At 28.0% G+C, this 26,661-nt stretch overlaps 3 protein-coding genes and 1 long non-coding RNA gene across 7 annotated transcripts; 3 read left to right on the forward strand and 1 right to left on the reverse strand.

Moving 5' to 3' along the window:
- Positions 1-3,008: 3,008 nt before the first annotated feature.
- LOC105629776 (putative acetyltransferase At3g50280) lies at positions 3,009-4,960 on the forward strand. Of its 4 annotated transcripts, XM_089725559.1 has the most exons (4): positions 3,009-3,159; positions 3,293-3,363; positions 3,442-3,597; positions 3,739-4,960. In XM_089725559.1, the coding sequence occupies exons 3-4, from the start codon at positions 3,495-3,497 to the stop codon at positions 4,839-4,841; spliced, it is 1,206 nt and encodes a 401-aa protein (XP_089581685.1). In that variant the 5' UTR covers positions 3,009-3,159; positions 3,293-3,363; positions 3,442-3,494; the 3' UTR covers positions 4,842-4,960. The 4 variants fall into 4 exon arrangements, with proteins under 4 accessions (XP_089581685.1, XP_089581682.1, XP_089581683.1 ...); XM_089725556.1 differs by having other exon boundaries at positions 3,442-4,960; XM_089725557.1 differs by having other exon boundaries at positions 3,445-4,960.
- Positions 4,961-15,705: 10,745 nt separating this feature from the next.
- On the forward strand, positions 15,706-16,601 carry LOC105629775 (serine-type endopeptidase inhibitor). Its single transcript, XM_012211414.3, has 2 exons — positions 15,706-15,825; positions 15,962-16,601. Exons 1-2 carry the CDS (start codon positions 15,780-15,782, stop codon positions 16,141-16,143), a joined length of 228 nt encoding a protein of 75 aa, XP_012066804.1. The 5' UTR covers positions 15,706-15,779; the 3' UTR covers positions 16,144-16,601.
- A 779-nt stretch (positions 16,602-17,380) lies between these two features.
- LOC105629774 (putative acetyltransferase At3g50280) lies at positions 17,381-19,086 on the forward strand. Its single transcript, XM_089726204.1, has one exon. It carries the CDS (start codon positions 17,621-17,623, stop codon positions 18,965-18,967), a length of 1,347 nt encoding a protein of 448 aa, XP_089582330.1. The 5' UTR covers positions 17,381-17,620; the 3' UTR covers positions 18,968-19,086.
- Positions 19,087-19,096: 10 nt separating this feature from the next.
- On the reverse strand, positions 19,097-20,741 carry LOC110009061 (uncharacterized). The gene is made up of 4 exons (XR_016322648.1): positions 20,391-20,741; positions 20,255-20,308; positions 19,923-19,996; positions 19,097-19,475 (listed from the first exon to the last, which is right to left on the reverse strand). It is a non-coding gene; the product is annotated as an uncharacterized LOC110009061 (long non-coding RNA).
- Between the last annotated feature and the right edge of the window lie 5,920 nt (positions 20,742-26,661).

Genomic DNA, 26,661 nt, shown 5'->3' on the forward strand with positions numbered 1-26,661 from the left:
AAGACAGTTTATAAGATATGGAAAAATGCAAGAATGAATCCTGAAGGTAATTCCAATAGCTGTAAATGTCCTTGGAATAGAGGTAAAAAAAGAGTACATATCTCAGCTGATAGGATGAAGGAAATATCCTTTAGAAGGCGCATGATTATAGGGCCCTAGCTGCTGAATTGGGCGCTTCTGCATCATTTGTGGACAAATTGTCTTCTCAATTTGTAATCTTGTTATCTTGTCTTATCAATTTATATTCGTATACTTATGTCTTCCTTAAAAATGACAATTATTGTATTTGGTCTCTTAACAAGTTTTAATTTGAGAGTGAGTACTAAAATTCGAGTTTTAGTGTGAGTTTGAAGGCATAATTTTTTAAAAAAGTGCACAATCTAACAAAATGTGTGACAACTTCACATTTTGAAAAGTGCACAACTAATAATAATAAGGTCATAAAATGGGTTACAAAAGAGTATAATCATTATAAGGATTTGAAAAAGTGCAAAACTAATAATAGCAAGGCCATAAAATGGCTTACAGAAGTGCACGACTAATAATAAAAAGGTCACAAAGTGGCTTAAAGAAGTTCACAACCATCAACTACCACAGAGAAATAAAAGCCATTGAAAAAATACACAAGTACTAAAAACAAAAGGCCACCAAGTGTAAAACCATTATAAGTGGGTTACAAAAGAGTACAACCATTATAAGGATTTGAAAAGTGCACAACTAATAATAATAAGGCCGTAAAATGGCTTATAGAAGTTTCCAATCCTTACCTAACATAGAAAATAAGAACTACTGAAAAATTGCACAAGTAATAATAACAAGGCCACAAAATGGTTTACAGAAGTGCACGACTAATAATAAAAAGGCTACAAAGTGGCTTATAGAAGTTCATAATCATTAACTAACACAGAAAAATAAAAACCATTAAAAAAGTGCACAAGTACTAAAAACACAAGGTCACTAAGTGTACATCCATTATAAGTGGGTTACAAAAGAGTAACCATTATAAGAATTTGAAAAAGTGTACAACTAATAATAACAAGGCTACAAAATGTGGCCACAGGAGAGAGAGGGAATTTTAGGGGTTTTTAAGAGAATGGTTTCTAACCAAACTTTAATTTTCCCCTTTTTTGAATATCAAAACACAGTCGTTCTTTTAAAAATAAAACGTGGTTGTTTTCAGAACTTAACTGAGCATAACATATATTCGTTCCTGATGTCAACGGTTGTGCCTAAATTTACAATGAGAAAAGTGGACATATATTTATCAAACATACAAATAAGAGCTAACTCTATATTTATGTGGCTATTATTTTGACTTTCAATGTCAGAACTTTAATTTTGTAGCCAAATTTATAAAAATGATTGCTATAAAATGAAATGAAAAGGTGAGTTGATAACTTGTCGCTTAAAACACGCGTGCATTAAATGCTGAAAATATATGTGTTTGCCACTTTCCTTGATTGTCGAGCTTCAGTCTTAAAATAAATACATACACTCCAATGGCTTTCTAGTCTTTTTAACTTAGCTTGCATCCCAAAGTTACTATTTAAAGTAAAATTCTCTATATAAAAAATATATCCAAAAATGAAAATTTCTCTAAATAAAGAGAACAGATTGAGTATTAAAACAACTTATTTACTAAAAAAATTATCAAAAGAAGATGTTTATAGAATAATTTATTTTTTGAAAAAAATATTTAATTTAAAGTAATAATCTAGTTGATAAATATGTAATGAACAGTTTTATATCTTTTTATAGGGTTGAAATTTGTATTTATTCATTTATACATATTTAAATATATTTAATTTTGAGAAACATAAATTAAATTAAAAATTTTTTTTTTTGAGTACTAAATTAAAAAATAACTTTTAAAAATTAAAAAAGGGAAAAATTAACGGTTGGACATTTAATTATTAATTTAATGACCTTTTACCATTGAATCTTTATACATAAATTTTAAATAAATTATCAATAAGTTATAGTATTTTAGGAAGTAAAAAATTAGAAACTATAACAAAAGAAAATGTTTTGAAGGCAAAATTATTAAAATGCTTTACTTGAAACGGTAACGTTCTAATGCTAGACTATGATAAAATAAAATAAAAACATAAGATCACAAATATATGTGATATGACACTTAATTTAAAGTTAATGAATCAATTTAATTTCTGAAATTATTGTAGTTATGAATGTCTTGAACATAAAAGCAAACATTGAAAAAAGCGTAAGTCATAATATTTCTATACAGAGTATGAAACTAGAATATAATTTTATGCCACGTGTTAAAAGTACAAAAATACTACAATAGCCATATAAAGGATTGCAGGTGGTGAAAATCAATAATATTGAAACTAAAAGGACAAAAATAGAATAGCATAAAAAGGAGATGGTTAGGTTGTCAATTCAATATTCTATGAATAGTGAACTGGGTTTCTGTTTTAGTATATACTTTCTCGCTTCTATTTTGTTTGCATGCATTGACAAAGTATGTATATTAAGAATTTAATCAATAAAAATTATTTTACTTTTTTTAACTCGTAACTTATTAAGATATTAATAAAAATCATTCATTTAATAAAAGATCATAAAAGTTATTATGAAAAAATAATTATTTATATATATAAATTTATAAACCTTACAAACATTTTGAAATATCTAAAAATAATAATAATAAGCAAATAAAACGGGACAGGGAGTATGTAATATAATACTTATTCCCTTCAAAATAAATTTAAGGATAATTATTTTAGAGTCCATAAAGTTTGGTCAGATATATTAGTAATCCTTTTTTTTTTAATTATATTATCTAGTTACTGAATTATGTATCTACTATACTACAAAATACTACTATTCTTCTATTAAAACTTTTATAATTTTCTATTATCTAGTGTAATTTTAAAAGTCAAGGTCCTTGTTAATGTAGTACATAATAATTTTTTAGCTTGACCAAAACCTCTTTGTCCCCCAAAGACGACTTAAACAGCACCATTTATCTCTAGTCAACTCTCCCTACACTTAAGCAACAAACTATTGGTTCCTATGGTTGACGTATAGCAAGAGTTGAAACTCAAACATTCCCAATCTTAAAATTTAAAACCTAAGAAAATATTAGCAATGGCTAACAGTAAATTGCTTGTTCTTCCTCTTCTCATTTATATGGTATGTTTTAATTGCTCTTCTTTTACTTTTTTTTTTACTAGCAAATATATATGTGATCTTTCATTATAAATTATGTATGTGGTCTTTCATCCATATTCCTTTTTTTTTTTTTTTTGGCATGTTAAATGAATAGGGATAATTGCTGCAAGTGTACGATAAATCAATAGGAATAATTAATTGCTGCAAGTACAAGAGCAGAAGCGTGTACGATAAATCAATACCCTCTTTATTTTACATACTTCTCTTGATCCTTCTAGTTGATGCTGCTATTCTAATTTTCAGCAGAAGCTGCAAATCTTTAAGGCCAATCGGGAATTATTAGTACCATCGTAGCAATGAATCCAACAGCAGTTCAGCACATCTCAGAATCCTTCATAAAGCCCCAACACATGACGGAAGAATCAAAACATCCATACTATTTGTCCCCATGTGATCTTGGTATGGTCTCTGCCTGCTACATCCAAAGAGGCCTTCTCTTTGCCAAACCAACTCCACAGGAAGACTTCAAGATCTTTGATCTCTTGGAGAAGCTCAAACACTCCCTAGCTCTTACGCTTGTCCATTTCTACCCACTTGCAGGTCGCCTCGCAACTTCAAAGTCTGAAGATCCCCCTTCATATGTAATCTATGTGGATTGCAGCAATAGCCCAGGTGCTCGATTTGTACACGCAACTGTTGAAATGACAGTATCAGATATTCTTTCACCTACATATGTTCCATCGGTTGTTCAATCTTTCTTTGACCATCATAGAGCTCTCAACCATGAAGGTCATGTCCGGTCGTTGCTAACAATTCAAGTTACAGAACTAATTGATGGAATCTTCATTGGATGTTCTTTCAACCACGTCATTGGTGATGGCACCTCCTATTGGCATTTTTTGAACACTTGGTCTGAAATTTTTCAAGCCCAAAGAGATGATCATGTTCCAATCTCGCAGCCACCAGTTTTGAAGCGCTGGTTTCCTGACAATTGTGGTCCTATAATCAATCTTCCTTTTACTCACCACGAGCAGTTCTTAGTCCCATTTGAGGCACCCCTGCTTAAAGAAAGAATATTTCATTTTTCAGCAGAATCTATTGCTAAACTCAAAGTAAAAGCAAATACAGAGTACAATACGGACAAGATTTCCTCCTTCCAGTCTTTATCTGCATTTATGTGGAGATGCATAACCCGTGCACGTCATATACCTCATGATCAAGTAACTCATTGCAGCCTAGCATGCAATAACAGATCAAGATTGAACCCACCTTTATCACCAAACTACTTTGGTAACTTTGTTGATGCAGTTTCAGCTTCTACCACAGGATGTGAACTGCTAGAGCAGAATCTTGGATGGGCAGCTTGGCTGCTGCACCAAGCTGTGATTAATCAAACAGATAAAAAGTTTCGCGACCGGATTGATTCGTGGATTAAATCGCCCATTATTTATCATCTCGGCCAGTTTTTTGGTCTTTATGGTGTGGTCTTCGGAAGTTCTCCACGTTTCAGTAAGTATGGCTGTGAATTCGGATTGGGTAAAGCTTTGTCTCTTCGTAGTGGGTATGCAAATAAATTCTGTGGCAAGGTGTCAGCCTACCCAGGACGTGAAGGTGGTGGAAGTGTGGATTTGGAGGTGTGCCTTCTCCCAGATTCGATGACTGCTCTTGAATCTGATAAAGAATTCATGGCTGCTGTCTCTTAGCCTCCTTCACAGTACTACTAATAATTAAGACTTAAATGGTTGACGTTGTTGTGTGATTGCTTTCCTTGCATTGTAGCTTTCATTAATGCAAATAACAAGGGTTAATAACCCATTTCACATGTATGCGATTGCAACATGAAAGATTAACCAAAGTTCAAACACAAACTTTGGAAATGACACTTGCACAACACAACAATCTTTAAAAATTTTAGCACAGAACATATATAACAGCACGTCATGAAAAATATCCAATACAGGTAAAAGACCAAAACTAAGCTTAATGGGAATTAGCTCATTTAATAAGTGGATTTATACCATGTATTATTGATAAGAGTTTGCATTCTGCATTCAAACAGCAAGTTAAGTGTTTGTGAATCTCCTAATTTCATTTTAGTTATTTGGTTAATGTCAGATTTTAAGACCTTATTGTACCTGCCCATCTAGACTCGAGACAATGAGCTTCTAGATCAAGGATTTCTTGTCTTATCTTAAGCACCACATTCGTTACTGTTCATAAACAATGAATGTGACTAATTTGTGAGTAAAATTCAAGATTAGTAATATTTCCTATCATGCAAATCCAAGCATACCAAAAGTTGGGGAGATTAATATATTTCTTGGCATACGACAGATGTAATTGACAGCTTTAATCCCTTCTAGAGAAAGGTTAACAACTTAATGAAAAGAAAAGATTATATAATCAAATTTCTTATTTCAAATTTCTTATTTCAGTATGCCAATAAGAAAAGACTAAAAGAACCCTTCACGGCGTCACGTGAGTTCTTCCTTCCACCACATCCAATTGGTGAAAGGTCCTTAATGATTTTCCTAATATTTTCTTTTTTGTATTTTTGTACTTTTTTTTTTTTTACTTCCTATTTAATAGTATTTATCACGGAGCTTGATGTTCATTTTGACGGGAAAAAATTAAGAATTTTTATTATAACGAATTCTGACCATACACTTTTTTAAAAATTTTTAGTTTTATTGTTTATTTTATAAGTGAAGTCATAGGCTCAGTCTAATCAAGTTTTTTTTTCCCTATCTATTTAATACTAATGCAATTTATTTTATCTTCTATGTAATAGTTAGATATGGAAGCTGTACGGATATATCAGGGTTTCCATCTGCTCCAATCTATTTAGACCAATCTATTTAAAGAGGATATGGATAATTATAAATAAGTCTAAGATGGATATAAAGAATGAAATAATAAATCGGTAATGGATACGCGCAGGGTATATGTATAGGTTTCTGAGTACTCGTTGTATTAAAAGAAGTTTGATAATAGGTGTCCATAAATATTCTACCCATTATTAATAAAAAATGTAGATAAATTCGGATTTGGATATTTAAAAATTTGAGATACTCTACGGTCTCTACTCGTTCAAGAGACACTTTAAATGGATTTTGGATATAAATAAATAGATACTTAAACATGTATTTAAACAGATTTAAAATGAGTACAAATAATAAAATTTTAGATAATAAAATTTTAAATGAATGCAAATATGAATAATTGAAATTTTGCGGATATCATCACATTTTCGGAAACCGTCTCACTTTCATCCCGAGTAATAGCAAGCATATTTGGTTTCTAATGGAAAATTTAAACTAAACTAAATAAATTTGATTAGACTATCTAGAAAAATTGATTTAATTTAGTTATTGCCTTTTTTAAAATTGGTTAATCAATTTTTGGTTTTTTTTTAAATCAAATAAATCGGAATAACTGGTTTTTGTAAAGAATATATGCAAATATCAATTCAAATTGAAAAACCAAACCCAATCGACGGTATTTTTCCAATTCAATTAGATTTTTAGTTGAATCGGTTCCTTTAAAAAGTTGAATTTGTTAATTTAATTTCAGTGTAGTTTCCTATCAATAAAACTTAAATATTTTAGTTTAATTCATATTCGATTATTCATAATCATTTGATTCAATTTGGTTTTCAACAATCAATTTTCCAATTAAGAGCGATTTGGTTTAATTAAATTGAATGCTTATGTGACAATATGTTAGAATATAAAAGTAATGACATACCATTTTACTTAATCATTATAATTAATATCTTTTATCTGTAAATAAAAATTAAATGTTCTTTATTAAATAATGGAGTAACAATTAAAGTAATAAGATTTCCTTATCATTAATATATAATAAATATAATTTTTTTTATTAAATAGGTTTAATTCTATAAAAAAATGGAGTTATAATAGAGTCATAGTTATTAATTAATTAATTAATATAATTAGATTAAAAAATAGAATTAAAATATTAATTTCAACTATATTTTTTTTATTAAAATTACATATTCTTATACTTCATTTAATTTGAATATGCGAGAACTTCAAAGAAAAAAATAAATAATTAACTAAATTTATCAATTGAATAACAAATTTGCTTATAATAATTAATTGTGCTAATCAATATTTCAGTTTAATATTTGAATAATTTAAAAAAGAACCTAAGCAAAAGTACAATCCGCGCAAATTATATAATTAAAAGTACATAAGCAAATTATTTAAATTAAAGCAACGCAAATATAAATTAAAAAATTTTTCTTGAAAATTACATTCAATTTAATTTTAAAAAATAGAAAATTATACAATTCGCACATCACGCAGGTTCAGGACTAGTATATATTTATATTTGTATGTCTATGTTACTTCAAAACAATATTTTTTTCCTCATTTTATTAATTTAAGAGAAGGAAAAATAATTAATTCATCTCTAAGGTTTGACCAAACTAACTAACTCGTCCCTGCATTTTATCAATATTAATTAATGGTTTTCGAGATTTAATTCTGTTAAACTATTAAATTCTTCTATCTATCTTTCCCTGATTTTATTGTTAAAATGTGTGATGATGCAAATATCCTTATGTAGGAAAGTACGAAAATAGCCTATAGGTTAATTGATCCAATGATGTGGAGGGAAAATGAAAAGTCATTCTCCCCTATTTGTCGAAAACAAAAAACTCCTTAATAGGCTATGTGGTCTCCAATTCTATGAAAGCTGTAGATGGATTTTCACGAACGGTGAAATTGCTAACTACCTCAATTAATATCTTGTTGGTAGCTACTTATATATAGAATAGAAGCTCTATTCAGTAATAGAATCATCGAGAACAAAAGTTTCAATTTTGAAGCTCGTACCACAGTTGAAAATTAGCATATGAAATAGCTATCTTAGCTAAGCTATGGGTAATTTTATTCTCTTGTCTTCCTAGTCAACTCATATTAACATTGATGAGATTAGAAACTAACTCAAAACAATCATCCATCACCATACTCAAAACAATAAGCAATTTAACGGTGTATATAACGAGTAATTATTACTTCAATTTAATGATTTTCTTAGAGAATTAATATTAAATTAAGGGTAATATGATCAATTTACTCAATAATTTATTGTAACTTAGATAAATTTAATAATTTTTTTAAGAGACGTGAAATTCCAAATATGACAAATATTATGGAACAGAGGTAGTAAAAAATATAATATATAGTAACAAAACAACTTGTGCAAAGAGCAGTTATTCTAAATTTTAGAATTCTATCAATTCTAATAAATTTTGGTTTTACTCTAACTAATTTTATAAAACTAAAAAAGTAGAACTGCAAAAAGATTTCCATTTGTATCCAATATGAATATATGAATTTGTAAATCCATTTCCATTTATAAATATATGAATTTATAAATAATTTTCATAAAATTTTTATAGAATCTAGTTCTATTTTCCTACGTACACACCTTTTAAACTCTTTTCAGCATTAAATTTGTTGTAATTTTCTCTTATTGATTGAACAGAAAATAAATAATTAAAACTTTTCAGCCCAAATCCTTGACAGTCAAAACATCTGAAATAAATTAACTCAAAATAAAAACAATTTTCGGTTGAAATTTTACCCATTCTAATAATTAAAATGCTTTTTTTTTTTTTTTGTTCTAAAAAAATAGGTGAATATGCTTACTTCCAACGCTCAAAGATATTCCCATTCTTTTTATTTTTTCCGGTTCCCTGAAAAGCAAAACTTATTAATTTCATTATAATGATAATAATAAATGATAATTTCACTTTATTTAAAATTTTATGTTTTCAAATTTGGTAAGAATGAAAATATTATTATTATTATTATTATTTTTTGAGTTGAATTTTATGAAATTCAATATGATTAATTGAAATTTGACTAATTTTAGAAATTGAAAGTTTTATTGGGACTTGAATGATAATCTGTTGAATTATAATTTAGGCTATTGATTATATGAACTATTATAATTTAGGCTATTGATTATATGAATTTTTTTTATGGGATCCTAATTTTTTTGCAACTCAAATAAAATTAAAATTCAGTTGAGAAACTTTATACTATCAACTTAGTCTTTAGTTCAAATAACAATGACGACCTTTGTTTAATTGCAAAAAAATTAATTAATTGATTCTATGGCAACCTATTAACATAAAAATATTTTTAGCTATGAACTTATCATTCTGTTCTCCAGGAGCGAAGATGTTCCGGTCGCCGGTGCATACGGCAGAGAAAGACAGATGAACCCATGATCCAAAATATTAATTAATTTAATTGATTAATAATCACTTTTTGCTTAGTTTACAGAATACGTTTAGGATCAAGGAAAAAAAAAAAAAAGAGAAAAGAGAAAAAAAATACAAAATATAGTCTGCAAAATTCAAATCAACAACCTCAGCATCTGATTCTATATCATAACAATCAAAAATTAAAATAAAATTAAAAATAAAAAAATCAAAAGAAAACCATTAGAATCAAAATCCACTATTTTTATAAATTTTTGAATATTCCGTACTATTTGTTTTGGAATTTCAAATACTTATTTGAAATATCTATCCATCTCATGCTATTTATGCACACAAACATTATCACTTCCATTTTTTTGAAAATCCTAAAATTTAGAGATAAACAAATTAGAAAATTTAACTTGAATTAAAATCTATAAAAAGTAAAAATAAGAAAAATACATAGATAAGATACATAAAAATTTTAGTTACAACGTCCTATATAATTTAACAAATTTTAGTTATTATTAATTAATTAATTAATTAAAATTTTCATTAAAAAACTCAAAAATTTCTAAAAATAGAAAAAATATAATGCTCAACAAATAGAGTGTCAAGTAAGCTTTTTAGATTTATATATATAGATATATAGATTCTTAATTTTCTTTTATATTTTTTTTACAAATTTTCTTATTTTTTAAATAACTAATAGATAATATAAGTATATGATAATAATTAAGAGTTTAAATTTTAATCATATACATCCATAATTTGATTGAAAAATAAATCACATAGATTGTGAAGCAAAAAAAAAAAAAAAAAAAAAATTAAAAGGCTGAGTTGACATTCTCCTCACTTAGCATTTCCTTTTATCTCTCTTTACAAATTTTCTTCTTTTTTAATCACTTCTTAATTTGCTTTTATCTTTTTCTTTTATAAATTTTCTTATTTTATAATAATTAATATATAATATATTCGTACGACAATAATTAAGAGTTTAAATTTTAATCATTTATATACATGATCAGATAAAAAAAAAAGTTTGAAGCAAAACAAAAAAAAAAGACTTTAAAAAACTGAGTTAGGCCTCCCCTATCTTCACATTTTCATTTATCTCTTTTTATAAATTTTATTATTATTAATCACTATTTAATAATTTCTTAATTTCCTTTTATATTTTTTACAAATTTTCTTATTTTTTAATAACTAATGGATAATATAAGCATATGATAATAATCAAGAGTTTCAAATTTTAATCATATATATTCATAATATTCAAAAAAAATCATATATATTTTAAGAAAAAAAAACTTTAAAAAGTTTAGTTAGCTGTATGCTATTGTAGCGTTTCCTTTTATTTCTTTTTATAAGTTTTCTTATTTATTAATCACTCTTAATCATTATTTTAGCACTCCTTTTATGATGTTTTTTCATCATTTTTTAGCTTGAATAATTGAGTTCTTGAAGAAGTGTGTTTGCTTGCTCGGAATATATGGAATGCTCATAATGCATATATTTGGAATAATGTGCACAGATCCGTTTATACTATTCTGTCTTTTGCTAGACATTATTTGCAGGATTGTGGAGTAGCAGCTCACTCCATTTCCAGACCTTATATTGCTTTTTTGCCCGTTGTTGTGATTTCTAATGCAAGATGGCTGCCTCCAGCTGAAGGTGTTTTGAAACGTAATATTGATGTTGTCGTTCGTGGTGATCGTTTCTCGTTTGCTACTGTGTTTAGGGATAGTCGTGGTCAATTTTTCAGAGCTATTTCTGGTTGTCTTCTTAGCGTTGTTGTTTCACCATGGCAGAGGCTCTTACTGTGCGTCATATGCTTCAATGGCTATCTTCTAATAGCTTGGGCCCTGTTCTCCTCGAGACAGATTCCTTGATGGTGGCCAATGCAATCAGCAGTTTTACGACTAATGTTTTGGACTAGGATATAATTATTTCAGATATTCAATGGTTTCAAGGTCAAATGGAAATTGATAATATTTCTTAGATTCGAAGCAAGTAAACATTGATACCCATAGCTTAGCTAGAGAAGCATGCAATGAAGCTGGCTTTTGCATTTGGGATACTCTTCCCTCGTGTATTAAGAGTACTATTCTCTCAAATGCTATTCTTAATTAATAAATAATCCATTTTCATGAAAAAAAAAAAGGATAATATAAGTATAGGGTAAAACTATCATACATGTATTAAAAATTATGTATTAATACATAAATTATGTTACCGTTAGATTTAAAATAGTTAAATATAAACCTTTAGATTCAAAATAGCTCTAATGACTTATAGAATATTTATTTTTATTATTAAATGTAAATGTTACTCTTTAATTGTGTAAATAAAAAATTACCCTTTTCAATACAATTATAAAACATGAAAGTTTTAGAGATAAAATAATTATCTAATATATCAAATTTTATTTACCCATCTGTTCCCTTTATTTAAAGAAAACAAAAAAAGCTTTTGGATTAAGAAAGTTAGTTATGTGAAGTTTTCTCCCTAAAATGTCTTTCATTTCTTCATTAATTATGAAAACAATAGCCGACACAAAAGGTAGTCCCAAGAAGTGCATTTATTGTTTACTTGCAACATTTGGTCCCTCACTTCCAACCTTCTTTATTAACTTTATCACATTTTATTAGAATAAGGACATTTTACGTAATATGTGCTCAAAAACGAAAAAAATTTTGGTGCCGAATTAAAGGCAAATTTTTGAACTTATTCATTAAAGGTCATATATTTCCAAAATTTTCAGCAAAAATAAGGAAGGAAACCTAAATTTCGGCTCTAACTTGTTTAAACTTGAATAGTTTTTCAATTCAAATTCAAAATTAAAAACAAAATTTGATTTCTCCAAATTTAAATGAAATTCAGAAAATAGTGTCCAAATGCAATACATTGCGGCCAAAATGAAATAGAATTTGAAGCCAATTTTTTGAGTTTATAATCAAACTCCTCGATTTCTAAACTTTGGCCACATATAAATGAAATCACAGTTAATGATCTAATTCTAGAAAAATCTATTCACATGTCCATAATATCTAAATCGGTCATACCATATCCAAAAATGGTCACTACTTTGCATCCTCCAGATTTGAATCTTATACTAATGAAGTAGAAATGACTACGGTTGTCTAAATATGAGTGACCTCAATATTTTGTTCAAAGCAACGTGAGACGAGAGAACAAAAGAAAAAATGGAGCTGATGATGCAAAATCTCTCTGGCACCATGCTTCTGTCTGAAGTTGAAGATGGTAAGTTGAACGAGTACAGTTATGAAAAAGTTGCGAACGCTTTTGGCATATCTGTGAAGACAGTTTATAAGATATGGCGAAATGCAAGAATGAATCTTGAAGGTAATTCTAATAGCTTTAAATGTCCTTTGAATAGAGGTAAAAAAAGAGTACATATCTCAACTGATAGGATAAAGGAAATACCCTTTAGAAGGCGCATGATTATTAGGGCCCTAGCCGCTGAATTGGGCGCTTCTGCTTCATTTGTGGACAAATTGTCTTCTCAATTTGTAATCTTGTTATCTTGTCTTATCAATTTATATTCGTATACTTACATCTTTCTTAAAAATGACAATTACTGTATTTGGCCTCTTAACAAGTTTTAATTTGAGAGTGAGTACTAAAATTTGAGTTTTAGTGTGAGTTTGAAGGCATAATTTTTTAAAAAAAGTGCACAATCTAGCAAAATGTGTGACAACTTCACATTTTGAAAAGTGCACAACTAATAATAATAAGGTCATAAAGTGGGTTACAAAAGAATATAACCATTATAAGGATTTGAAAAAGTGCAAAACTAATAATAGCAAGGCCACAAAATGGCTTACAAAAATGCACAACTAATAATAAAAAGGCCACAAAATGGTTTAAATAAGTTCACAACCATCAACTAACACAGAGAAATCAAAACTATTGAAAAAATGCACAAGTACTAAAACAAAAGCCCACTAAGTGTACAACCATTATAAGTGGGTTACAAAAGAGTACAATCATTATAAAGATTTGAAAAGTACACAACTAATAATAATAAGGCCACAAAAATGTGGTTACAGGAGAGAGTGAATTTTAGGGGTTTTCAAGAGAATGGTTTCTAACCAAACTTTAATTTTTCCCTTTTTTGAATAATCAAAATACACTCATACTTTTAAAAACAAAACGTGGTTGTTTTCAGAACTTAACTGAGCATAATATATATTCGTTTCTAACGTCAACGATTGTAGCTAAATTTACAATGATAAAAGTGAACATATATTCATCAAACATACAAATAAGAGCTAACTTTATATTTATATGGCTATTATTTTGACTTTCAATATCAAAACTTTAATTTTGTAGCCAAATTTATAAAAATGATTGCTATAAAATGAAATGAAAAAGTGAGTTGATAACTTGTCCCTTAAAACACGCGTGCATTAAATGCTGAAAATATATGTGTTTGCCGCTTTCCTTGATTGTCGAGCTTCAATCTTAAAATAAATACATACACTCCAATAGCTTTTTAGTCTTTTTAACTTAGCTTGCATCCCAAAGTTACTATTTAGAGTAAAATTCTCTATATAAAAAATATACCCAAAAAAGAAATTTTCTCTAAATAAAGAGAACAGAGTGAGTATTAAAACAACTTATTTACTAAAAAAATTATCAAAAGAAGATGTTTATAGAATAATTTATTTTTTGAAAAAATATTTAATTTAAAGTAATAATCTAGTTGATAAATATGTAATGAACAGTTTTATATCTTTTTATAGAGTTGAAATTTGTATTTATTCATTTATACATATTTAAATGTATTTAATTTTGAGAAACATAAATTAAAATAAAAAATAATTTTTTTGAGTACTAAATTAAAAAACAACTTTTAAAACTTGAAAAAGGGAAAATTAACGGTTGGACATTTAATTATTAATTTAATGACCTTTTACCATTGAATCTTTATACATAAATTTTAAATAAATTATCAATAAGTTATAGTATTTTAGGAAGTAAAAAATTAGAAACTATAACAAAAGAAAATGTTTTGAAGGCAAAATTATTAAAATGCTTTACTTGAAACGGTAACGTTCTAATGCTAGACTATGATAAAATAAAATAAAAACATAAGATCACAAATATATGTGATATGACACTTAATTTAAAGTTAATGAATCAATTTAATTTCTAAAATTATTGTAGTTATGAATGTCTTGAACATAAAAGCAAACATTGAAAAAAGCGTAAGTCATAATACTTCTATACAGAGTATGAAACTAGAATATAATTTTATGCCACGTGTTAAAAGGACAAAGAAACTAGAATAGCCATATAAAGGATTGCAGGCGGTGAAAATCAATGATATTGAAACTAAAAGGACAAAAATAGAACAGCATAAAAAGGAGATGGTTAGGTTGTCAATTCAATATTCTATGAATAGTGAACTGGGTTTCCGTTTTAGTATATATTTCCTTTCTTTTATTTTATCTGCATATTTTGACAAAGCATACACATTAAAAATTTAATTATTAAAAATTATTTTATTTTTTTTAATCTATAATTTATTAAGATATTAATAAAAATCATTAGATAATGAAATATCATAAAAGTTATCATAGAAAAAATAATTATTTATATATATAAAGTTAAAAATTTTGTAAACATTTTAAAATATAAAAAAATAATAATAATAAGCAAATAAAATGGGACCGATGGCGTATATAATATAATATTTGTTCCCTTCAAAATAAATTTAAGGATAATTATTTTAGAATCCATAAAGTTTGGTCAGATATATTAGTAGTCCTTTTTTTTTTAAAATTACATTATCTAGTTCCTGGATTATGTATCTACCACACTATAAGGTTCTTCTATTAAAAATTTTATAATTTTCTATTAACTACATTAATTTACTAATAAAAATTAAGAAAGTCAAATAAATTCCTCCTCCAACTTCATCTTTTACTCTCATTTTTTAATTGTTGTATTATTTTCCCTTGTTCAACACTATTCATTTATCTTCCTTCTAACATAGAGGAATTTTTTACTTTTCGTAGTGAACGAACTAAAAAATTAATAATTGAACTAACTATTACAACAAATTGATAATGTAAGAACTGCACAGTGTAATTTTTAAAAGTCGAGGTCCTTTTTGATGTACTTGACTAAATTCTGAGGGCTACAAAATAATTGCCCCAATCTATTTTTTAGCTTGGCCAAAACCTCTTTGTCCTCCAAAGTTGACTTAAACAGCACCATTTATCTCTAGTCAACTCTCCCTACACTTAAGCAACAAACTATTGGTTCCTATAGTTGACATATAGCAAGAGTTGAAAGTCAAACTTCTCTTCAATACCTTATATATATCACTTTCCCAATCTGAAAATTTAAACCTAAGAAAATATTAGCAATGGCTAACAGTAAATTGCTTGTTCTTCCTCTTCTCATTTTATATGGTATGTTTTAGTTGCTCTTCTTTTACTTTTTTTTTACTAGCAAATATGTATGTGATCTTTCATTATAAATTATGTATGCGGTCTTTCATCCATAATTCCTTTTTTTTTTTTTTTTTTTTGTATGTTAAATGAATAGGGATAATTGCTGCAAGTGTAAGAGCAGAAGCTTGCCCTCTTTACTGCTTGGATGTAGAGTATATGACATGCGAGTCTTCAGGAGAGGAGAAACTTAGCCCAAGATGCAACTGCTGCTTAGCTCCGAAGAATTGCACTCTTCACCTTTCAGATGGAACTTCAATCTTTTGTAAGCCGAACTGAAAAGCAGAGGCTTCTTGTTTGCTAAAGCAATTAATACCCTCTCCCTATATAAAAAGAATTCTTCTATGCTGGAAAAGTAAACCAAGCTCATTTTATTCTGACTTACCTCCACTCCACCGAGTCTATTGTGAAATGTAGGAAGGCAAAGAATAATAATAATTTGATGGATTTATTTGTGTTTACTGATAGATAACTTAATAATTATGCAAGTGATCTACATGTATATCTCCAAGGAGCTGTGGTAATTAGGTGTGCAAGTCATATGTAATTTGAGGAGATATGATTATATACTGGGAGATTATCTCTCCTACTATCACTCCACCCATCTCTCTCCCAACAACCATAATTTTAGGCATATAAGCCCACTCTTCCATGAGAAAGGGTTAATGTCATTTTTTCAAATGAGGTGGTCTGTAACAATTTTTTTTAGTAGTTTTTGGTATTTTGATCGGTGTAAATGCTATTTTTATAGTGTTTTACAAAAATAACTAATAATTATAAATGCCAACGGCCGTTTAGCCCATCCAAAGTCCAGTTGGCCTCCAAAGTTGACTTCAGAAGTGAAGAAGTATATATTTAGAACAAGTTGGAGTGTCAAATTTCTATTGAATACCTTATAAGTAATTAAGGATCTGCAAATTAAAACCTGAAAAACATTAGCTATGGCCTATGAATAACTATAAACTTGTTCTTACTCTTCTTCTTATACATATTTTATGTTTTAATTAGTCATTTTTCTTTTTCTTTTTTTAACTTTATTAAAGTAAATGGATATGTGATCTTTGATTAAATTATGTAGTGAATGCATATGTGATCTTTTTTTTTGTATGATAAATCAATAGGAATAATTAATTGCTGCAAGAACAAGAGCAGAAGCTTGCCCTCTTTATTGCTTGAATTTAGAGTCATATGAAATGTGTCTTCAGGAGAGCAGAAGCACACATTAGTAAATTCTTCTCCATGATCAATTTGAACTTGCATATTAGTATCATTGAAAGAATCAATAAAATTATATTTTAGTATGACAATAATTGGATATAATAAAATGCAATCAAATAAAAAATTAATATAAAGCAATTGCAAATCCATCAGGCTGAAAAATCCATTTTGAAGCGCACAGAAACAATATTAAAAAAGAACGTGCTTCATGAGGTCTACTTCCTAGAAAAAGATACAGTAATTTAAACGAATGAGAAAATCAAAAGAATTTTATTAAAAGATTCGTATTGACCGGCACATTTTATTAAACCACAGTGACTGCCTCGATATGAGAAAAAATACTATAACATTGGATTTCACAATATTACCTCACCCCTTCCTTGTCCTTACCCTCTTCTTTTTCCATAGCCATCGCTCTTATTTTATTGTTATTTTTACATACTTCTCTTTATCCTTCCAGTTGAAGCTGCTACGCTAATTTTCAGCAGAAGCTGCAAATCTTTAAGGCCAATCGGGAATTATTAGTAACTTTGTAGCAATGAATTCAACAGCAGTTCAGCACATCTCAGAATCCTTCATAAAGCCCCAACACATGACGGAAGAATCAAAACATCCATACTATTTGTCCCCATGTGATCTTGCTATGGTCTCTGCCTACTACATCCAAAAAGGCCTGCTCTTTGCCAAACCAACTCCACAGGAAGACTTCAAGATCTTTGATCTCTTGGAGAAGCTCAAACACTCCCTAGCTCTTACGCTTGTCCATTTCTACCCACTTGCAGGTCGCCTCGCAACTTCAAAGTCTGAAGATCCCCCTTCATATGTAATCTATGTGGATTGCAGCAATAGCCCAGGTGCTCGATTTGTACACGCAACTGTTGATATGACAGTATCAGATATTCTTTCACCTACTTATGTTCCATCGGTTATTCAATCTTTCTTTGACCATCATAGAGCTCTCAACCATGAAGGTCATGTCCGGTCGTTGCTGACAATTCAAGTTACAGAACTAATTGATGGAATCTTCATCGGATGTTCTTTCAACCACGTCATTGGTGATGGCACCTCCTATTGGCATTTTTTGAACACTTGGTCTGAAATTTTTCAAGCCCAGAGAGATGATCATGTTCCAATCTCGCAGCCACCAGTTTTGAAGCGCTGGTTTCCTGACAATTGTGGTCCTATAATCAATCTTCCTTTTAATCACCACGAGCAGTTCTTAGTCCCATTTGAGGCACCCCTGCTTAAAGAAAGAATATTTCATTTTTCAGCAGAATCTATTGCTAAACTCAAAGTAAAAGCAAATACAGAGTACAATACCGACAAGATTTCCTCCTTCCAGTCTTTATCTGCATTTATGTGGAGATGCATAACCCGTGCACGTCATATACCTCATGATCAAGTAACTCATTGCAGCTTAGCATGCAATAACAGATCAAGATTGAGCCCACCTTTATCACCAAACTACTTTGGTAACTTTGTTGATGCAGTTTCAGCTTCTACCACAGGAGGTGAACTGCTAGAGCAGAATCTTGGATGGGCAGCTTGGCTGCTGCACCAAGCTGTGATTAATCAAACAGATAAAAAGTTTCGTGACCGGATTGATTCGTGGATTAAATCGCCCATTATTTATCATCTTGGCCAGTTTTTTGGTCTTTATGGTGTGCACTTCGGAAGTTCTCCACGTTTCAATAAGTATGGCTGTGAATTGGGATTGGGTAAAGCTTTGACTCTTCGTAGTGGGTATGCACATAAATTCTGTGGCAAGGTGTCAGCCTACCCAGGACGTGAAGGTGGTGGAAGTGTGGATTTGGAGGTGTGCCTTCTCCCAGATTCGATGACTGCTCTTGAATCTGATAAAGAATTCATGGCTGCTGTCTCTTAGCCTCCTTCACAGTACTACTAATAATTAAGACTTAAATGGTTGATGTTGTTGTGTGATTGCTTTCCTTTCATTGTAGCTTTCATTAATGCAAATAACAAGGGTTAAGTGCCCATTTCACATGTCTGCAATTGCAACATGAAAGATTAACCAAAGTTCAAACAGAAACTTTGGAAATGACACTTGCACAACACAACAATCTTTAAAAATTTTAGCACAGAACATATATAACAGCACGTCATGAAAAATATCCAATACAGGTAAAAGACCAAAACTAAGCTTAATGGGAATTAGCTCATTTGATAAGTGGATTTATACCATGTATTATTCATAAGAGTTTGCATTCTGCATTCACAACAACAAGGTAAGTGTTTGTGAATCTCCTAATTTCATTTTAGTTATTTGGTTAATGTCAGATTTGAAGACCTTATTGTACCTGCCCATTAAGACTCGAGACAATGAGCTTCTAGATCAAGGATTCCTTGTCATATCTTAAGCACCACATTCGTTACTGTTCATAAACAATGAATGTGACTAATTTGTGAGTAAAATTCAAGATAAGTAATATTTCCTATCATGCAAATCCAAGCATACTAAAAGTTGGGGAGATTAATATATTTCTTGGCATACGACAGATATAATTGACAGCTTTAACCCCTTCTAGAGAAAGGTTAACAACTTAATGAAAAGAAAAGATTATATAATCAAATTTCTTATTTCATTATGCAAATAGCTAAAATTATTTTCTGGAACATTTGGACAAATTTTCCTTTCTTTTTTTTTTTTTTGAAAGTTATTTTTTTATTTCTGTTTACCAAAGTCTGCAAATTATATTGTCTTCTTTTCAGGATTTCAGAAATAGGCAACACGCAAATGAATTCATAAACTTTACAGAAAAAGTGGAAGGTTTTAAAAAAGCAAAGAAATGAAGTTAGAATGTATACTCCAGGAATCCCACCTTCAAATCCCATCCCCCATTCATCATAATCCTTTGCTGGTTGGAGCTCTTGTTCTTCAAACTTTAGCATTAGGCTGTGCAGAAAGGAAAAAAATGAAGAAGGAAGATTAATAAAAAGAAAAACAGAACCCTTAAGCTAAGGTGCAAAATGTAGCTATAGAAGTATATACTAATTTCCTAAAATTTTATGAATTCATCAAATTTAGAATAAAAAGCAAAATGTAGCTTTAGAAGTATATACTAATTTCCTAAAATTTTATGAAATTCATCAAATTTAGAATAAAATTTAATAATTTAAACCACCAATTCAACCAAATAAACAAAATGCTTACCTCGTATGCCAATTTAATCTTTCTAAAAGGTTTATCTCGCCCAGGAAAATGATACTGCAATTAAGTTTAACTTAAGCAGAGCTATCACTAATTAATTAACTAATAACTGCTTTGCTCAAGAAATTTAAAGCTATACCTTCAAAGCAAGGCGTTTATAGACAACTTTAATATCGGATTTAGAGGAGAATGGCGATCGGCCAAGAATTGCATAGACATTGGTTCTGCGACATTCAGCTAATGGAAATTTAAGTGGAGTTGAGAGCAGTACGGCGATTCCGAGATCCTGTCGTTGTCGCCGTTATTGCTTAGTTGCTCGTAATCTTCCGCTGCCATTTCTTATCACCTTTCCTCGTCCGCTTTTTTCGACAGAGATGGAGGATTTTTTTACTCTCATTTCTGTTTTCACCGTCTCTCAGTCACCGAACCCTTCACGGTGTCACGTGAGTTCTTCCTTCCACCACATCCAATTGGTGAAAGGTCCTTAATGATTTTCCTAATATTTTCTTTTTTTGTATATTTGTACTTTTTTTTTTTTTTTACTTCCTATTTAATAGTATTTATCACGGAGCTTGGTGTTCATTTTGACGGGAAAAAATTTAGAATTTTTATTATAACCACGTTATTCTGACCATACACTTTTCTTAAATCTTTAGTTTTATTGTTTATTTTATAAGTGAAGTCATAGGCCCAATCTAATTAAATTTTTTTCCTATCTATTTAATATTATCGCAATTTATTCTATATTTTATGTAACAGTCGGATATGAAAGCGCAATTTATTTTATATTTTATGTAACAGTCGGATATGAAAGCGGTATGGATATATTAGGTTTTCATCTACTCCAATCTGTTTAAATCAATCTATTTTAAGAGGATGTGAATAATTATAAATAACTTTATGACGGATATAAAGAATGAAATGATAAATCGATAATGGATACGCGCAGGGTATATGTATATAGGTTTCTAAGTACTCGTTGTATTAAACGAGTTTAATAATAGGTGTCCATAAATATTCTACCCATTATTAATAAAAAATGTATTTTAGATAAATTCGGATTTAGATATTTTAAAATTTAAAGATACTCTACGGCCCTTACTCGTTCAAAGGTACTTTAAATGGATTTTTGGACATAAATAAATAGATACTTAAACATGTATTTACACGGATTTAAGATGAGTATAGATAATAAAATTTTGGATAATAAAATTTTAAATGAATGCAAATATGAATAATTGAAATTTCACGGATGTCATCTCATTTTCGGAAACGTCTCACTTTCATCCCGAGTAATAGCAAGCATATTTGGTTTCTAATGGAAAATTTAAACTAAACTAAATAAATTTGATTAGACTATCTAGAAAAATTGATTTAATTTAGTTATTAAATTGGTTAATCAATTTTTGGTTTTATTTTTTTTTTTTAAATCAAATAAATCGGAATAACTGGTTTTTGTAAAGAATCTATGCAAATATCAATTCAAATTGAAAAACCAAACCCAATCGACGGTATTTTTCCAATTCAATTAGATTTTTAGTTGAATCGGTTCCTTTAAAAAGTTAAATTTGTTAATTTAATTTCAGTGTAGTTTCCTATCAATAAAACTTAAATATTTTAGTTTAATTCATATTCAATTATTCATAATCATTTGATTCAATTTGGTTTTCAACATTCAATTTTGCAATTAAGAGCGATTTGATTTGATTAAATTGAATGCTGATATATATATATATATATATATATATATATATATATATATATATATTAAGACTTAAATGCCAACATGTTAGAATATAAAAATGATGACATACCATTTTACTTTATCATTATAATTAATATCTTTTATATTTAAATAAAAATTAAATGTTTTTTATTAAATAATGGAGTAACAATTAAAGTAATAAGATTTTATTATAATTAATATATAATAAATATAAATTTTTATTAAATAGTTTTTATTCCATAAAAAATGGAGTTATAATAGAGTCATAGTTAATAATAATTAATTAAGTAATATAATTAGATTAAAAAATAGAATTAAAATATTAATTTCAACACTAAAATTTATTTCATTAAAATTACATATTCTTATACTTCATTTAATTTCAATATACGAGAATACAAAAAAATAAATAATTAACTAAATTTATCAATTGAATAACAAATTTGCTTATAATAATTAATTGTGTTAATTAATATTTCAGTTTAATATTTGAATAATTTAAAAAAGAACCTAAGCAAAAGTACAATTTGCGCAAAGTATATAATCAAAGTTACATAAGCAAATTATTTAAATTAAAGCAATGCAAATATAAATTAAAATTTTTTTCTTGAAAATTGCATTCAATTTAATTTTCAAAAATAGAAAATTATACAATCCGTACATCACGCAGGTTTAGGACTAGTCTATATTTATATTTGTACTCTATCGTCAATGTCTATGTTACTTCAAAACAATATTTTTTTTCTCATTTTTTATTAATTTAAGAGAAGGAAAAATAATTAATTCATCTCTAAGGTTTGATCAAACTAACTAACTCGTCCCTACATTTGATCAATATTAATTAATGGTTTCTGAGATTTAATTTTGTTAAACTATTAAATTCTTCTATCTATCTTTCCCTGATTTTATTGTTAAAATGTGTGATGATGAAAATATCCTTATGTAGTAAAATACAATAATAGCCTATAGGTTAATTGATCCAATGATGTGGAGGGAAAATGAAAAGTCATTCTCCCCTATTTGTCGGACAAAAAACTCCTTAATAGGCTATATGGTCTCCAATTCCATGAAAGCTTTAGAAGGATTTTCACGAACAGTAGAATTGCTAACCACCTCAATTAATACATCGTTGGTAGCTACTTATATATAGAATAGAAGCTCTATTCAGTAATAGAATCATCGAGAACAAAAGCTTCAATTTTGAAGCTCATACCACAATTGAAAATTAGCATATGAAATAGTTATCTTAGCTAAGCTATGGGTAATTTTATTCACTCGTCTTCCTAGTCAACTCATATTAACATTGATGAGATTAGAAACTAACTCAAAACAATCATCCATCACCATACTTAAAACAATTAACAATTTAATAGTGTATATAACGAGTAATTATTACTTTAATTTAATGGTTTTTTTTTGAGAATTAATATTAAATTAAGAATAATATGATTAATTTACTCAATAATTTATTCTAGCTTAAACAAATTTAATAATTTTCTTAAGAGACGTGAAATTCTAAATATGATAAATATTATGGAACAAAGGTAGTAAAAAATATAATATATAGTAACAAAACAACTTGTGCAAAGAGCAGTTATTCTAAATTTTAGAATTCTATCAATTCTAATAAATTTTGGTTTTACTCTAACTAATTTTATAAAACTAAAAAAGTAGAACTGCAAAAAGATTTCCATTTGTATCCAATATGAATATATGAATTTGTAAATCCATTTCCATTTATAAATATATGAATTTATAAATAATTTTCATAAAATTTTTATAGAATCTAGTTCTATTTTCCTACGTACACACCTTTTAAACTCTTTTCAGCATTAAATTTGTTGTAATTTTCTCTTATTGATTGAACAGAAAATAAATAATTAAAACTTTTCAGCCCAAATCCTTGACAGTCAAAACATCTGAAATAAATTAACTCAAAATAAAAACAATTTTCGGTTGAAATTTTACCCATTCTAATAATTAAAATGCTTTTTTTTTTTTTTTGTTCTAAAAAAATAGGTGAATATGCTTACTTCCAACGCTCAAAGATATTCCCATTCTTTTTATTTTTTCCGGTTCCCTGAAAAGCAAAACTTATTAATTTCATTATAATGATAATAATAAATGATAATTTCACTTTATTTAAAATTTTATGTTTTCAAATTTGGTAAGAATGAAAATATTATTATTATTATTATTATTTTTTGAGTTGAATTTTATGAAATTCAATATGATTAATTGAAATTTGACTAATTTTAGAAATTGAAAGTTTTATTGGGACTTGAATGATAATCTGTTGAATTATAATTTAGGCTATTGATTATATGAACTATTATAATTTAGGCTATTGATTATATGAATTTTTTTTATGGGATCCTAATTTTTTTGCAACTCAAATAAAATTAAAATTCAGTTGAGAAACTTTATACTATCAACTTAGTCTTTAGTTCAAATAACAATGACGACCTTTGTTTAATTGCAAAAAAATTAATTAATTGATTCTATGGCAACCTATTAACATAAAAATATTTTTAGCTATGAACTTATCATTCTGTTCTCCAGGAGCGAAGATGTTCCGGTCGCCGGTGCATACGGCAGAGAAAGACAGATGAACCCATGATCCAAAATATTAATTAATTTAATTGATTAATAATCACTTTTTGCTTAGTTTACAGAATACGTTTAGGATCAAGGAAAAAAAAAAAAAAGAGAAAAGAGAAAAAAAATACAAAATATAGTCTGCAAAATTCAAATCAACAACCTCAGCATCTGATTCTATATCATAACAATCAAAAATTAAAATAAAATTAAAAATAAAAAAATCAAAAGAAAACCATTAGAATCAAAATCCACTATTTTTATAAATTTTTGAATATTCCGTACTATTTGTTTTGGAATTTCAAATACTTATTTGAAATATCTATCCATCTCATGCTATTTATGCACACAAACATTATCACTTCCATTTTTTTGAAAATCCTAAAATTTAGAGATAAACAAATTAGAAAATTTAACTTGAATTAAAATCTATAAAAAGTAAAAATAAGAAAAATACATAGATAAGATACATAAAAATTTTAGTTACAACGTCCTATATAATTTAACAAATTTTAGTTATTATTAATTAATTAATTAATTAAAATTTTCATAAAAAAACTCAAAAATTTCTAAAAATAGAAAAAATATAATGCTCAACAAATAGAGTGTCAAGTAAGCTTTTTAGATTTATATATATAGATATATAGATTCTTAATTTTCTTTTATATTTTTTTTACAAATTTTCTTATTTTTTAAATAACTAATAGATAATATAAGTATATGATAATAATTAAGAGTTTAAATTTTAATCATATACATCCATAATTTGATTGAAAAATAAATCACATAGATTGTGAAGCAAAAAAAAAAAAAAAAAAATTAAAAGGCTGAGTTGACATTCTCCTCACTTAGCATTTCCTTTTATCTCTCTTTACAAATTTTCTTCTTTTTTAATCACTTCTTAATTTGCTTTTATCTTTTTCTTTTATAAATTTTCTTATTTTATAATAATTAATATATAATATATTCGTACGACAATAATTAAGAGTTTAAATTTTAATCATTTATATACATGATCAGATAAAAAAAAAAGTTTGAAGCAAAACAAAAAAAAAGACTTTAAAAAACTGAGTTAGGCCTCCCCTATCTTCACATTTTCATTTATCTCTTTTTATAAATTTTATTATTATTAATCACTATTTAATAATTTCTTAATTTCCTTTTATATTTTTTACAAATTTTCTTATTTTTTAATAACTAATGGATGACATAAGCATATGATAATAATCAAGAGTTTCAAATTTTAATCATATATATTCATAATATTCAAAAAAAATCATATATATTTTAAGAAAAAAAAACTTTAAAAAGTTTAGTTAGCTGTATGCTATTGTAGCGTTTCCTTTTATTTCTTTTTATAAGTTTTCTTATTTATTAATCACTCTTAATCATTATTTTAGCACTCCTTTTATGATGTTTTTTCATCATTTTTTAGCTTGAATAATTGAGTTCTTGAAGAAGTGTGTTTGCTTGCTCGGAATATATGGAATGCTCATAATGCATATATTTGGAATAATGTGCACAGATCCGTTTATACTATTCTGTCTTTTGCTAGACATTATTTGCAGGATTGTGGAGTAGCAGCTCACTCCATTTCCAGACCTTATATTGCTTTTTTGCCCGTTGTTGTGATTTCTAATGCAAGATGGCTGCCTCCAGCTGAAGGTGTTTTGAAAGGTAATATTGATGTTGTCGTTCGTGGTGATCGTTTCTCGTTTGCTACTGTGTTTAGGGATAGTCGTGGTCAATTTTTCAGAGCTATTTCTGGTTGTCTTCTTAGCGTTGTTGTTTCACCATGGCAGAGGCTCTTACTGTGCGTCATATGCTTCAATGGCTATCTTCTAATAGCCTGGGCCCTGTTCTCCTCGAGACAGATTCCTTGATGGTGGCCAATGCAATCAGCAGTTTTACGACTAATGTTTTGGACTAGGATATAATTATTTCAGATATTCAATGGTTTCAAGGTCAAATGGAAATTGATAATATTTCTTAGATTCGAAGTAAGTAAACATTGATACCCATAGCTTAGCTAGAGAAGCATGCAATGAAGCTGGCTTTTGCATTTGGGATACTCTTCCCTCGTGTA

Source organism: Jatropha curcas, chromosome 9, assembly GCF_041381405.1.
Source record: "Jatropha curcas cultivar XTBG-Jc1 chromosome 9, XTBG_Jcur_1.0, whole genome shotgun sequence".
Taxonomy (NCBI): domain Eukaryota; kingdom Viridiplantae; phylum Streptophyta; class Magnoliopsida; order Malpighiales; family Euphorbiaceae; genus Jatropha; species Jatropha curcas.

What these genes read in the sequence shown, in the direction of transcription:
- LOC105629775 (XM_012211414.3), top strand. Translation starts at nt 15,780, where the DNA reads ATGGCTAACAGTAAATTGCTTGTTCTTCCTCTTCTCATTTTATATG. An exon ending in TCCTCTTCTCATTTTATATG is followed by an intron (nt 15,826 to 15,961) that starts GTATGTTTTAGT and finishes TTAAATGAATAG; the next exon opens with GGATAATTGCTGCAAGTGTA.
- LOC105629776 (XM_089725556.1), top strand. Translation starts at nt 3,495, where the DNA reads ATGAATCCAACAGCAGTTCAGCACATCTCAGAATCCTTCATAAAGCCC.
- LOC105629774 (XM_089726204.1), top strand. Translation starts at nt 17,621, where the DNA reads ATGAATTCAACAGCAGTTCAGCACATCTCAGAATCCTTCATAAAGCCC.